Source organism: Globicephala melas, chromosome 10 (genome assembly GCF_963455315.2).
Source record: "Globicephala melas chromosome 10, mGloMel1.2, whole genome shotgun sequence".
NCBI lineage: Eukaryota > Metazoa > Chordata > Mammalia > Artiodactyla > Delphinidae > Globicephala > Globicephala melas.
In genome coordinates this window covers 18,014,904-18,029,926 of record NC_083323.1, presented here as the reverse complement: position 1 = coordinate 18,029,926, position 15,023 = coordinate 18,014,904, and the positions used below count along the sequence as shown (strand labels likewise).

Here is a 15,023-nt window from a genome sequence, read left to right as displayed (position 1 = left end):
CTTGTCTTTCCGAGCAGTCGGAAGAGGATATCGACGTGGCAGCTCTCGGCAAGCAGCAGCCCGAGAATATCTCGAACCCCATGTACGAGAACACAGCCTCAGCAACCCCAGAACCTTCCTACGACCCCTTCATGGTGAGTGTGTGTTTTTATCTAGGAACAGGTTCAGCTGGGGGGCAGGGGAACGATGTCTTTCAGCACATCTCAGTGGAAAGCTCTGCACCAAGAAATCTCTCTCACTACTAGAACGTGTCTCCCGGCAACAAGCCTAAAATCGAGTGTTGTGAGCTGGGTGAAGCCGTGTAGTTGTGTAGCATTCTGAGCTCTCTTGGGTGGACGGCAGAGGCGTCCAACAGTTAGAGGCAGGGGAGAACTAGGGGTTGCCCAACCCCTACCTCGTGACCAGGTGAGAGGTCACAAGGAGAAGAAATCCTGGGCCAAATTCTGCCACAAACATTGACGAGGCAGCAGGCGCAAAGTTAAGACATAAACTGCTTCAACATTTACAATGTTGCCCAGGACTCTTGCCTGTTGTCAGAGCTGCGGCTTGCTTTAGGAGCTACGCTTCTTTGATAAGGTCTTTTATATCTCGGGGAGCATATTCTGCTCTGGTCTTCCAGGAAAGGACCACTTGTTTCTAGAGTTAGTGACGCCTGAGCTTAGACGGAACCTCCACCGACGTTAACCCCATGGCAGGGCACCCCATTCACGCTGAATGTGGAAGATACTGCCCTGCCTGTAATTTATCACCGGGTCTGGACTGAGAAGCTAGGAGGGAGATAAGAGAAAATGTATATTGGTCTCTGCCCCAGAGCTCATAAACCCTTGTAATTTCCGAAGTGATAAGAACACTAGGGGCATCTTCTGTTGTGATGACGATCTTCTGGGTGGGCTCCTGGATGGGGGCTGGTCACCAGAAAGACAAGCCATGATTAGAAGGTTGGAATTCTCAGCCCTACCCTTCACCCTTATACGAGGAGAGAGGGGCTAGAAACAGCTAATAATCAATCATACCCACGTGAGGAAGCCTCCAAAAAATCCGTGTGTGTGTGTGTGTGTGTGTGTGTGTGTGTGTGTGTATTGTAGATTTTTGGTTTGTGGTTACCATGAGGTTTTGATACAGCAGTCTATATATAAACAAGATTGTTTTAAGTTGCTGATCTTTTAATTTAAATGCATTTCCCGTATCCTGCATTTGCACTCTCCTCTCCTCATAATTGCTGGTTTTGATAATCATATTTGTATGCAGATGATTTCCTACCTTTACTGTATGTTTGCCTTTACCGGTGAGCTTTTCCATTCATAATTTTCTTGTTTCTAGTTGTGGCCTTCTCTTTTCCATTTAGAGAAGTTCCTTTAGCATTTGTTGCAAAGCTGGTCTGGTGGTGCTGAATACTCTTAGCTTTTGCCTGTCTGTAAAGCTTTTGATTTCTCCATCGAATCTGAATGAGACCCTCGCTGGGTAGAGTAATCTTGGTTGTAGGTTCTTCCCTTTCAACCCTTTATATATATCATGCCACTCCCTTCTGGCCTGAAGAGTTTCTGCTGAGAAATCAGCTGTCAACCTTATGGGAGTTCCCTTGTATGTTATTTGTTGCTTTTAATATGTTTTTCTTGGTCTTTAATTTTTGTCAATTTGATTACTATGTGTCTCGGCATGTTCCTCCTTGGGTTTATCCTGTATGGAACTCTCTGCACTTCCTGGACTTGGGTGACTGTTTCCTTTCCCATGTTAGGGAATTTTTCAGCTATTATCTCTTCCAATATTTTCTCAGGTCCTTTCTCTCTCTCTCTTCTTCTTCTGGGACCCCATAATGCAAATGTTGGTGCATTTAATGTTGTCCCAGAGGTCTCTTAGACTGTCCTCATTTCTTTTCATTTTTCTTTCTTTCTTTTGTTCTGCAGCAGTGAATTCCACCATTCTGTTTTCCAGGTCACTTATCCGTTCTTCTGCCTCAGTTATTCTGCTATTGATTCCTCCTAGTGTATATTTCATTGCAGTTATTGTATTGTTTATCTCTGTTTGTTCTTTAGTTCTTCTAGGTTCTTGTTAAACATTTCTTGTATCTTCTCAATCTGTGCCGCCATTCTTTCTCTGAGGTCTTGGATCATCTTTACTATTATTATTCTGAATTCTTTTTCAGGTAGATTGCCTCTCTCCACTTAATTGTTCTTCTGGGGTTTTATCTTGTTCCTTCATCTGGGACATATTCCTCTGCTGTCTCATTTTGTCTTACTTTGGGTGATTGCTGTTTCCATTCCGCAGGCTGCAGGGTTGTAGTTCTTGCTTCTGCTGTCTGCCCCCTGGGTGAGGCTGTGCAGGCTTCCTGGTGGGAGGGACTGGTTCCTGCCTACTGGTGGGTGGAGCTGGGTCTTGTCCCACTGGTGGCCGCAGCCATGTCAGAGGGTGTGTTTATCACTCAGGAAGGCTTTAAGCAGGCTGTCTGCTGATGGGTGGGGCTGTATCCCCACCCTCTGGGTTGTCGGGCCAGAGGCGCTGAGCTTACGGGCTGTTGGGTGGCGTCACGTCTTGGTTGAGAAAATGGCGGCCTCCAAGAGGGCTCCCACCAATGAATACTCCCTAGAACTACCACCGCCAGTATCTTGTCCCCGCAGTGAGCCACAGCCGCCTCCCACCTCCTCAGGAGACCCTCCAATACCAGAAGGTAGGTCTGGCCCAGGCTCCTATGAGGTCACGGCTTTTTCCCCTGGGTCCTGTGTGCACCCTCCAAGCGTGAAGTTGGTTTCCCCCAGTCCTGTGGAATTCCTGCGATCAAACCCTGCAGGGCTTCAAAGCCAGTTTCTCTGGGGGCTCCTCCTCCCATTGCCAGACCCCCAGGCTGGGGAGCCTGATGTGGGGCTCAGAACTTTCACTCCTATGAGAGAATCTCTGCTATATAATTATATTCCAGTTTGTGGTTCACCCACCCAGCAGGTATGGGATTTGATTTTATCGCAATTGTGCCCCTCCTACCATCTCATCGTGGCTTCTTCTTTGTCTTTGGATGTAGGATATCTTTTTTGGTAGGTTCCAGTGTTTTTTTGTCAATGGTTGTTCAGCAGTTAGTTGCGATTTTGGTGTTTTCATAAGAAGAGGTGAGCTCACATCCTTCTACTCCCATCTTCATCCATAAAGTCCCAATAGTAGGGGATTCAGGGAGCTTACACGGTGGTGAACACATCCACGTTGGGAGGGTGACGCACCCCAACTCCACGGGGCAGGAGCTGTATTGAATTTCTGTAAGTTGGCACTGAAACATTACAGTACTTTATTGCACCACTGTAAGCATGTAGAGTGCAACATTTGTTACTATTTTTCTGCAGTGAACCAAATGCAAATATCCCATGGTTCTTAGTGCCTGTGGTAGATTTAATATGTCTGCAATATTGAAAAATAACCAGATCATAAATTCTGTTTTTTCAATCAAACCCATGTTAAAAGTTTCCAGTCCAAATTGCAAGGGCAAGTTCAGCTAAACTGCATCTACTGATAGTCTGTTTCTGTAAGCCTTGTGATATTGAAATCAACCTCATTTTAAAAGCAAGGGGGAAAAAATTACACATCCTGTTCAATGCTCTCCATGAGCCCCGTGCATGAAAGACCCGCCGGAGGCAGGTGAGAGAGTATCCCAGATGCAGGGTTCAGCTCAACCCTTCTCATTCAACCAGGTGGCAAAAATGTTCCAGTTATGGGAATCCCAAGCTGAGGATACCAGCCCCAAGTGTGCTTGATTCTCATGCCTTTTATACTGAGGGAGCGGGCATTGCCTATAGACTATCTGGCGTCAATCTAGACAGCATGAACATCCATGATGCGAATTAATAAAACTTCAGTGCTGATCAGAGCCACAGACAGCAGACGGTTCAGAGTGGCTGCCTCTGGACTGTGGCTTCTGATTAGACCCTAGTTCAGGATGAATTTTCAACTGGAAAGTTTTTTTTGTAATCAGAGTAACAGCCACCTTTTGTGGGGTGCTTTTTTAATCTTCCTTAATGTAGTATCTAATTTAATCCTCACACCTCCCTGTCAGGTAAATATTACTAGGATTCTTTATAGCTGAGGAAACTACAGCACAGTTCAAATGATTTGTCCAGGGCCACACACCTTCAAACAGCAGAGACTGCACCCGGAACGGGGCCCTCACCTCCATGCCATGAGCCGTGGGACAGCAGTGTGAAGCCGTGCTCGCTCCCAACACGTGTGTCCACGAGGCACTGAGGGAAGAATCATATTTTAGGCTGTAGGGGAGGAAGAAGTTTTCCTTGACCCTCCTAAGTTCCCTAGCTGGGCCTGAAAAGTAAACTGGTAAAGACAGACTCACAGGACAAAAGCATGTACATTGGGAGCCTTCAGGAGAAACCAAAGACCCAAAGGAGGGACCAGAAGAGGAAGCTTTTGTACCTTTTAGACAATAGATGATGTGTGAGGAATTGACAAGGGAAAGAGGTTTGGCGCTAGGGGTAGTGAATGGTGAAGTCACTGGGAAGATAAGGGTTAGTGAACAAGGTTTGTTTGTACAGATTTTAGTCCCCTGATTCCCCATCTGTGGTGGTGTCTTCTTTCCTCCTGGTACAGGGAGGGCATCTTTCACGTGGGAATTCTATCACCTGTTTCAGGAAAGAAAGGCAAGGGGGTAGGGCAGGGGAGTCGGAGTGACCTTCCTGCTTCTGCCATTTTTAAAAAATTCCTTCAGTTTAAGACATTTAATGTGCCAAGGTGCTTTGTTTGGGGGTGGCGTGTCCCGAACCCCATCAAGGCCTCAGACCAGTAGCCATAAGAATGCTCGACCCGGGAGGATTCACAAACAGAAGGCCTGCACCCTCTGCGTGGCTCACAGACCTCTCATTTCCAGGACCCTGAAGACCAGCAGCTGGACAGCACTGACCCCCTGGGGGCACTGTGAGGGCCGGACCTGCCCCAGCCAGACATCACCTGCCGCCGCCTGGGCCCCTGGCGCTGCCTCAGAAAGGCCGTCAACTGTGAATCCTCAGCCCCAGTTGCCTGTGGGAAAAGTAAGGTCCTTTAACATTTCAGAGTATGAAACACTCAAGCCGTACCTCATCTCTTTGGTTGATCTGGGGGATTATTCTGTTTCTGTGGGTGAGGGACCATGTTAAATCCACCCACCAACCCACGGAGACTGCTCCCTCCCTGACTCTCTTCTGTCCTTCCCGTGTCCCTTTAGTGACCAACACTCTAGTGACCTTGTCTTATTTCCCTATTAGACTGTAAGCTCCCCAAGGCAGGGACCTCCCTATTCGTCTTTATATCTCAGCACCCAGCACAGTGTCTGGCACGTGAAATGTGCTGACGTATTGGTTACAGAATAAAGTCAATGAAACAGATCCAGTGTTTTGGGAAACAAAGCGACTGTTCGCCACAGGAGGGGTCAGACTTTGAAGGTAAAACCAACTTGTTGCGGCCTCTTAGGGCCTTTTCAGTTGGCCACCATCTGCCTTAGGAACGCTTCTTAACTCTGTTTTGTTTGCTTGTGTGAAGAAGACATGAGAGCCACATTGAGATACCACTTCACACCCACTAGGATGGCCATCCTCAAAACCACAGCCAATAACGAGTATTGGCAAGGATGTGGAGAAACTGGATCCCTCCTGATTTGCTGGTGGGAATGTAAAATGGGGCCCCCAGCTCCTCAAAAAGTTAAACACAGAACTACCGTGTGATCCAGAAACTCCACTCCTAGGTACAGACCCAAGAGAAGTGAAAACATGTCCACACAACAAATGACAGAGGTAGGTACACAGCAGCATTATTCATAACAGCCAAAACGTGGAAACAACCCAAATGTCTACCAACTTATGAATGGATAACCAGTGTGTCTAGCCACACCATGAAATAGCATTTCACCCTAAAAGGGAACTAAGTACTGACACATGCAACACCACGGATGAACCTTGAAAACATGACGCTCAGTGAAAGAAACCAGACACAAAAGACCACATGCCGTATGATTCTATCTACATGGAAATGTCCAGAATCGGCAAATTCAGAGAGACAGAAAGGTGAGTGAGTGGTTGCCAGCTAGGGACTGGGGTAACTGCTAAGAGGTACGGGGTTTCTTCTGGGGGTATGAAAACGTTCTGGAATTTTACACAAGTGATGTGTAGGCTCAGGCCTGCACCGTGCAGGACTCTGCAAGGCAGGATGTCCACCACACCCTCAAAAGGCCCCAAGTGGCCTCGCCATCACCGTGACAACCGGGCACCCTCCAGCCCACCCACCACCCATTTCCAAGCTGTCCCTGGAGGTAGCACTGGCCATGCTCAGGAGCCAGTGCTGGGGATGGAGAAGCCCTGCTCTAGGCTGAGCAGACCTCAGACCCTCCTCTCCGTCGCCCTCGCAACCCAAACGACTTTGTTCCACATCATCAGGGTTTCTGCTGAGCCAAGTCCAAAGTCCAGAAGCCCCAGGGTCTCAGAAGCTTTCTCACAACTCTAGGAAAGGGAAGAAGCCCCCGTGGCCGGCACAGGAACAACTCACCACCTCCTCTCGGACAACGTGCCGTGATGAGGGCAACGCCAGGTTTCCAGAAACTCGCTCTCCGAAGGAACGTGGGACCGATTCACTAGTGAGTCCACCAACTCCACCATCAGAGGGACAGAGAGGCACGTGATTAAGAGGAGAAACAGCAGGTATCCGTGGGAGGAGTGAATGAGATGAAGTTCCTGGCACAAGGAGAGGTCAAGGACATTAAGCTGAAACACACACACAATTCAGGTTTTTTAGAAGGCTCTTCAAAATATAAATTTATCCAAAACCCAGCAGTGAACTGACTTCACAGCGTGCACTCCTAATTCAGTATTATGCAGTATTTTCTTCCCTTAAAAACATTGCTTCCAATTTCCAGCTTCCCTGGTAATTTGACTGCAGACAAACAGGTGGCTCACTGTCATCTCCTTGTTCTCAAGGAGGGAACAGTCTGTGAGAGACAGAAATTCCAGGTGGCTTACCTGCTGCCCACCTGAGGCCAAACGCATACCAATGTTCCTTCCGTGGCTTAGTTACATGGTCCTCAAGCTCTGAAAACAAGCAAGTGTGCTTTGCTGGGGGTGGGAGAACAAGGGTGGTGAGAAATGAACCATAAATCTTTCACCCTTGCTCTCAGGGATACTCTTTCTGGGGTACATTAGAATGTGATACAGCTTTGCCACTGACTGAAGCACACAAAACAGATGACTTAGAATAAACTGGACAATACAATTCAAACTTTTATTTGGCAACAAGTTCAAAGTCATGTGACGTAAAATCAACATTTAGAATAAATAGCAAATTCACATTCAGAATAAACAGTAAGTCTATCTAATTTGCATTCATTGTGCCTGAAATTAATTAAACAGGCACAATCTGTCATTCTACTAAAAAAAACAGTTTCCTAAGTCAGAGTTCAAGCCTGCAGTATAGAAAAGTACAGAGCACTGCTGTGGGTTGGTTCCTTGGAGAGCAGACACTGAGATAGGGACTGTCCTTGGGATCAACACCCGGGAAGGGGAGAGGGGATGGGAAGGAAGCTGGGCTGCAGTGCAGACAGAGAGGCCTCAGCTGTGTGCCCTCCCAACAGCTCTGGAGCTGAAAGGCCTTCAGAGTTGCTCCAGGGAGGGAGCTTGACCACATCCTCATCCGAGGCAGGACTTTTCAGCAGGGGAAGCTCCCAAGGAGGACTGACAGCTGCAGACGGTAAGCCAGCAGCACACCCAGCAGCTGCGGGGATTAAGCCCTTCGGTCCTGAAGGGTCTTCTGGGCATCCAAGCCCATCACACGCTACTAGCACAATCACAGATGAGGGCAGTGAGAGGTATATTCAATGAATGCCGAGTCTGGCAGCTCAATTACACGACGACAGTCGTTCCGTGTGCTGGAAACACAGTATTTTACCACTGGCCATAAAAGTAAATATGCCCAGAGAGTAGCTCGTAGGGGAACATGGCGCACTTACCTACAGAACTTCTTTCTACTGGCTGCACCCAACTGTGGGCTGCTTCATCTGCGTGCTTTCAGCAAGGTCATCTCGCCATTGCCACCAACACGATCCATCAGAGCAGGGCTCGGCAGACCACGGCCCAAAGGCCAAATCCAGCCTGCAGCCTGTTTTCATAAGCCATGCTGTACTGGACCACAGGCAGGCCCAGTCCTAGAGAGGGGCCGCAGAAAATGGCCCGCAAAGCTGAAAGTATTTACTGCCTGGCCCTTTACAGGAAAAGTCTGCTGAACCTTGCATTAGGGAAACTTCACTTCCTTTCTTTTCTTCAATCCACTAGGGTATTAAAGGTTAGCTGAACTTGGAACCAAGCTCCCATAGGCTAACGCAGAAAACTGGTACAAAAGGAAATCAATACTAAGAGGGCAGATCATGGGTTGGCTCCCTAGTAGTTGAAGAGAGCAATCAAGGAACCCTGCCTCTGGCCAAATGTAGTCTGAGAGCACATTCGAGACAAGGGCTCCCAAGTGCGTGCAGCAGGTGAACATTCCGCTGAGTGGAATCCAGTTCCAGTATTTAGCACACACTCTACCACTTTAGAGGCCTTTGGGGACAAAAAGAGAGGGAAAGCTATTGAGGTCACCCAAAGCTAAATTAGCGAGGAAGAAAGATTACTTTTCATTTCTCCTTTGCACTAAGAGGACCAATGCCTTCAAAGCGACTAGGAATTCAGTCTGAGATGTGCCTGCATCAGTAACATGTGGTTTACGTTGGATGGCATTAACGGAGCTGAAGAGAATTTTTAAAAGGGGGAAGAAAAAAAGAGGCCATGTTAGGAGGAAAGTGGGAGCTCTAAGACAAACTCCTAAAATATATTAAAAGCCAGGTTTCATCTATTAAAAACAACCCTGGAAAAACGAGTTGTGCAGGTTCCTTCCAGGGCCACCAGCTACAGGTACGTGAGCCTTGCGGGGCAAGGACTGCCCCTGGGCTGGGAATTTTTGCTCACATCATTCAGAGAAAATCAGTCTAACTGATGCTAAAAATGGAAAATATTTTTTTAATGTGCAAACTAATTTTATTCCGTTCACTTTCCAAACTGATGTTTTAAGTGGTAGAAAATAGACTCCCTTCCCTTGTACCCACATGCCTTTGTAAGCGTGTGCACCAGAGGACAAACCGGGAAGAACAGAATGCAGTGCATCGTGCTGAAAACCAGCTGAGTCACAACAGTGACAAGTTAAGACTGAGCACAGACAAGAATGCCTCTGTCCTGGCCCCAGCGCGGGTTCACATCTGCCGGGCACGTGCTCGGTTGGGCCCTGCGCAGAGAGATCTCAATACCGCCACGTACCATGGCCCACAGACCGAAACCTTCATCGGTAATAAGTCGTAAAATTCATTATTCACACCCAGAAAATCTATTTCTTCCCCCCAGGCTTGGGTCACCTAACCTAGATGTACATGAAAGCAGGTTGCAAAAATAGTTGTACTTCATTCTTGAGTAAACAAGACACCCTATCACTGGCACCTAGGAGATATCTAATGAATACCTGATAAAAACTAAGAAAATGTTTTAAAATAATACCTACTTCCTCACTCAGCTTCTCCAAAGCAGAAACTAGCAGCCCAAAGCACCAGTGTATCCTCTGAGGACCCCAACACTGAACATTTCTGGGCACCACCTGCACCCCCGAAACGCCAGTCTTCCAATGCACTCGGATGCGTAAAACCCCTGAGCGCTAACAAACAGCAAACGAAATGCCTCCTGCTGTCTGAAAAAGGAACGGACTGCTGTGTTTCAAATAAAATTTAGAAGGAAAAAGGGGGCTAATTGGGCCTACTGGGTCTAGAGAATCACCTTCACTATTTTAGTTAAATACAAGAAAATATCACAAGCACACTCCCATTATAACAAGCAGCATTACAATGCGTGCTATGGGACTCACCTAATTTCCACACTGCGGCAGGTATCCTGTGGAAGGCCAAGCGAGCATTTCATCAACAACTGACTCCGTACACGAATCCATTAAAAACGCTGAATACGCGAGCCCTCTCTCCACAAGCCCCCTTCCTCCTGTACCTGCATCCTTTAGGTTTAAGGATGCGTGTCCCTTGCCTTGTCCTCAGAAGGAAATGGGAACACTCAGCCAGCTAGGTCATTTCCAACTCTGTTTCTCTTAGCTTCAGTGTCCTTTATCCTCTCCCACCTTTAACACAGACACCTAAAGAAAACCACCCAAACTCCCCAAATAGACATACAAACATGGCAGGAAAGCAATCTAAGAGGAGGAGAGGGTGGAAGATGGCTAAGAGGAGAGGGCCACCTCCCTCCCCTCCTGCTAGATTCAAGCCCCTCTCCTCGGCTGACAAGTCAGGAGAGACAGGCATCTGCTCGTTTCCCTCCAACAAGGACGGTTTCTGGTAATACACATGTTAATAAGACTACAACACAGCCAGCAGGGGTCACGGCGTGGCTCTTCATTACGAGGACTTTTTTTTGTTTCATTTTCCGTCCTCCAACGATCACATTCAAGCAATGTACAGGTAGCAGTTTCAGCTAAAATAAATTCCTGGGAGACCCAACACAAATGCACTGGCATTTGTCTTCTGACCTGTTTATTTCTCACAGCCTCATTCTACAAAGTCTGTTCTGCTGGCTGGAAATTTAACCAGAAGCTCTTCTCTCTTTGCCCACCTCTTCTGGGGAAAAGAGTGAACCTGCCCATCACTTGGGGCACAATGGTCCTTCCCCAGCAGGGGGCAGGACACGGGACACGGATACTGAGGACAATCAAGGCCAAGGACTTGCAACTCCCCTTGTTCTTTCTCACGAAAGACTTCCAGAGAGGCTGAGTCTGCTTTCAAGTGAGGCACCAGAGTGCCAAAGCCCTAGTACCAGAAGATATCTGGGAACCGGCTGCCGTCTGGGGACCATCTCTGCCGCTGACACAGTGGTATGCTACCGCAGCGCTCGCTCAAACATCAACTTTCTGTGAGAAGTTCACCGGTGCACACCACTGGTCCCCTTCACTGCCTGTGAATGTTCACTTTTTCCGTGCGTTTTGCATGGAAGAGTCAAGAAGAGTTTCAAAACGTCACCTGCTGGAATCCAGAGATGGTATCAAGAAGCCTCCCCGTCCCAGAAAATCTGACGCCGGTCGCGGTACCTTAGTAAACAAGAAGGGCGATCACAGGGTGTTGACAGGAAGCCAGCCGCTGTCCCCACATGTACAGGAAGGCAGTCCCCCTGGGCTGCGAGCTCCTGTCTTCACGAGCTGGGGGGTATCCTCCGTAATGTACAAAATAGGTATCACAAGGCATGTCCGTAAGCACAGTCACGTCCATGCAAAGTCTGCCCGGTGCGGGGCCGCCGCCGGTCCTGGCTTTTCGTGCCCAGGGTGCCTGGGCCGCTGGCTACTTGGCCTGGGCCTCCTGCAGGAGCGGCAGCCTGGTGGCCGGGGACCTGTCAGACCAGGCAGGAAGCTCGTGCTGCAGCGGGGTTCTCCGGGGGTAGAACGTGTGGCTGACATCATAGCTCAGGAGGCAGCTCAGGGACGCCATGTAGATGTCGGCAAACCGCGACAGGCGCCGCAGGAAGTACGTGGGGTTCTGGTCTGTGCGGAACAAGCTTCCGAACTGGGTGTTGAAGGAACCTTTGGTCATTTCTCTGAAGAGGCAAGAGACAGTGATTCGCAAAAGGTCTGCTTTTAGCTACCGAAATCAAATAAAATCAAAATCACCGTTTCCCAAAGAACAGACACATGTATACGTATAACTGAATCACTCTGCTGTACACCTGAAACCAACACAACATTGTTAATCAACTCTACCCCAATGTAAAATAAAAAGTTTAAAATAAATAAATAAGCTACAAGGATATATTGCACAGCACGGGAAATATAGCTAGTATTTTATAATAACTATAAATGGAGTACAATCTATAAAAAATGTGAATCCCTATGTTGTATACCTGAAACTGATGTAATATTGTACATCAACCATACGTCAGTAAAAAGATTTTTTTTTTAGATCACTCTTTCACACGTACAGGACTCAAATTAGCCTAGAGCAGCTCCGATTTCTAATCGAGAAAACAGTCTGTCCATTCATCCATCAACTGGCTCTGATCACATTCCCCACTTAGGCCAGCCAGAGAGAACACTGCCGAAGGCTCCAGCGGCAACGCGTGAGCCTCTAAACCTGCACACCCCGTTTCCCAAACAAAAACAGAGGGTGCGGGAGCTGCTTCTGAAGGTCCACAGAGACACACAATGTTCTCAGAGCCTCCAAACTTCCTTTGTCTACAGAATGGGACAAAGGCCCCCTTTTCATCAGGTTATATTGAGAACTAAGTGAGGAAAGAGAAATAAAAGCATATCATAAACTCAAAAGTACTTTATGTCTGAGAGATTAAGGATTATTTTATAGTGATGTAAACACATCTCTACCATCCATTACAGAGCTTCAGGCACCTCCTCAAAGCCTGGATTACAGGCATCTTGCAAGACTGTTCACCCTACCCCCGGCTCTAAGCCCCTGCAGGTGTGCAGACACGTGTCTGTGTGTAAAACAACACCCCGTCACACATACACGGGATATGCACACCATCCAATCCAATGGCCAGGACCCCTACACACAGACTGCTCCAGCAAACTGGATCAATGCCATTTGACTGTTAAAAAATCAGTTATAAACACAGCAAAACCCATAATCCTTTACACAACTGTGTGATAAAAGCCACTAGTTGGTAGAGGCCTTCTTTCGTCATATGGTGACAGCAGATGCTACAACAATAAAAAGAAGAAAATTGGAAGACCTCAATTAGGTCTGCAGGTGGAGCAACATAAATGGTTTTCAAACGTTTACTGAAAAATCTCATTGAGATGTGAGGTTGTTAGAGATGCGAATTCAAAACAAAATCTGCCGGGTGAAACGATTCTTTAATTTGAGGTCCCTGGAGTGTAGGACTCAGATCTGGCCTTCAGGGGCAAGGGGCCCAGAGTCAAATGACATTATATGCCCATCACCCTCTCACCCAACATTTTAGACCAATAATCACGTTGGAATAAGCCCCCAACAGCCAGCACGCTGAGAGGGAAGAGGAAGGATTCAATACAGCCGTGGCTTCTGCTGCCCAGAGGGATGGACTCTGCCCCTCTCCACACACACCACAGCCCCCCCCCCCGAGGCTGCCCACTGCTCAGAGGCCAGAACCCAGGAAGTGAGCACTACTAACAAACCTTAGGGACAGCTGTGCCCGGGAGGGGGGTGTGGGGGGAACCACAAGAGCAGAAATGGTCACATCAACAGTGTTTACATGCACAGCATCCATCCTCTTCTACAGGAGAGCACAACTGTCCACAGGGTCTCTTAAGAATAATCGTTCCCTTAAAACCAACCTAAATGTCCATTGACAGATGAATGGATGAAGAAGATGTGGTACATATATACAGTGGAGTATTACTCAGCCATAAAAAAGAATGAAATAATGCCATCTGCGGCAACATGGATGCAACTAGAGATTATCATACTAAGTGAAGTAGGTCAGACAGAGAAAGACAAATATTATATGGCATCACTTATATGTGGAATCTAAAAAGATAATACAAATGAACTTATTTACAAAACAGAAACAGACTCACAGACAGAGAAAACAAGCGAAAAGGAGAGGGGAGGGGATAAATTAGGAGTGTGGGGTTAATGGATACACACTACTATATATAAAACATAAACAACAAGGATGGAGAGCACATGGAACTATATTCAGTATCTTGTAATAACCTATAATGGAAAAGAATCTGAAGCTGTACACCTGAAGCTAACACAATACTGTAAATCAACAAGTTTAATAAAAAAAAAAAAAATCAAGAATAACCGTTCCCTTAAGACACACACCCACCAAACTTTCTGACAGCAGATGGGTTTTCTTCACCAATAGACATCATGATACTGAGTGACTGCACATTCCTAAAACAGCAGTGTTACAAACAAGCACCAGGGTTGTAGAAGCCCCAAGAATTAATTGTGGCTCGGTGGCTACTGTCCCACTAGCCACGCTGGGCCACCGGCATTGCCAGCAACTGGACCAGTGGCTGCCCAAACGGGGAAGTTAAGTGGGCTGGAAGGAGGGATGGATGGGAGGAGGGATGGACAGACAACAAACTCGAGGGCAGGCAGCAGGTGTGAGGGAGCTCACTGCTGCCTCGAGGAAATGTCACTCATCACTAATGGCAGCTGGCTCGTTCTCGATGCTGGGGGGTCACAGTCACCCCTGGCAGCTGAGAAAGACTGTTTCGAAGCCTGCTTCAGGCAGGCCTTGCGCCAGGCATGTGGGCTGAGTGAGCGTGGCCAGGGTGGGGGATTTACTCTATTCAAAACAGGCCGCTCTTACCTCATCTCCTTCCTCTCCTTCTTCCACTCCTGCAAAACCAGCTGTGACTCCGCATCTCTGTGAACCTGCAGGACACAAGCCAATTATTGAGAAGGTTCTGGGTATGAATAAACCTATTAGGTCATGAGAATTTTCTAATGGGCAGCTCTTCTGGGAGGAATTTTATTCAGGTCTAAGAGGCAGGCACCTGCAGGACATAATACATTGTCAGACTTCCCAGCTGCCATCTGCCCTTCTCCACCAAGTGCACGTGGCATATTATGATGCCGTTAAGCAAGGCTCCCATTAAACTAGAGATATTAAAGTATTATTAAAGGCTTTGTATAAGCACAATGCATATGCATCCACATAAAATATACGTGTATTATACGTGCGTAATGTATCCATTACACATGGATTATCCACTACACACACAAACATACACTTAATACAGGCTACCTAATACACATTGATATATATCATAAATATACGTATTATACACACACACACAAACGGCAGTTAAGTGGAAATAGCAGGTGTAACTACATCCACAAGTTACAAGCATGTAAAAAACATGTGCATATATCTGGAAATTGACAGGGAAATTTTTCCTTAATTTGTGCAAGGGTAGTTGAATTATAATTGGCTTTAATCTTTTTCCTTAATATTATCTTTTAAAGTGTTTAAGGAAGAAAAAATTGTTTTTATAAAAGGCAA

At 47.1% G+C, this 15,023-nt stretch overlaps 2 protein-coding genes across 4 annotated transcripts in view; one reads left to right on the top strand and one right to left on the bottom strand.

The window, feature by feature from the left end:
- The window catches only part of STAB2 (stabilin 2), a 158,325-nt gene extending 153,048 nt beyond the window's left edge, over positions 1 to 5,277 (top strand). The window contains exons 68-69 of the mRNA XM_030856195.2: positions 18 to 134; positions 4,853 to 5,277. Coding sequence (XP_030712055.2) covers positions 18 to 134; positions 4,853 to 4,903 — 168 coding nt within the window. The 3' untranslated portion in view covers positions 4,904 to 5,277. The remainder of the gene's footprint in view (positions 1 to 17; positions 135 to 4,852) is intronic.
- Positions 5,278 to 7,201: 1,924 nt separating this feature from the next.
- NT5DC3 (5'-nucleotidase domain containing 3) overlaps positions 7,202 to 15,023 on the bottom strand; it is a 55,457-nt gene continuing 47,635 nt past the window's right edge. For all 3 annotated transcript variants that reach the window (XM_030856202.2, XM_060307117.1, XM_060307118.1), the window contains 2 exons: positions 14,328 to 14,392; positions 7,202 to 11,603 (listed from right to left, as the gene is read on the bottom strand). In XM_030856202.2, coding sequence (XP_030712062.1) covers positions 11,351 to 11,603; positions 14,328 to 14,392 — 318 coding nt within the window. In that variant the 3' untranslated portion in view covers positions 7,202 to 11,350. The remainder of the gene's footprint in view (positions 11,604 to 14,327; positions 14,393 to 15,023) is intronic.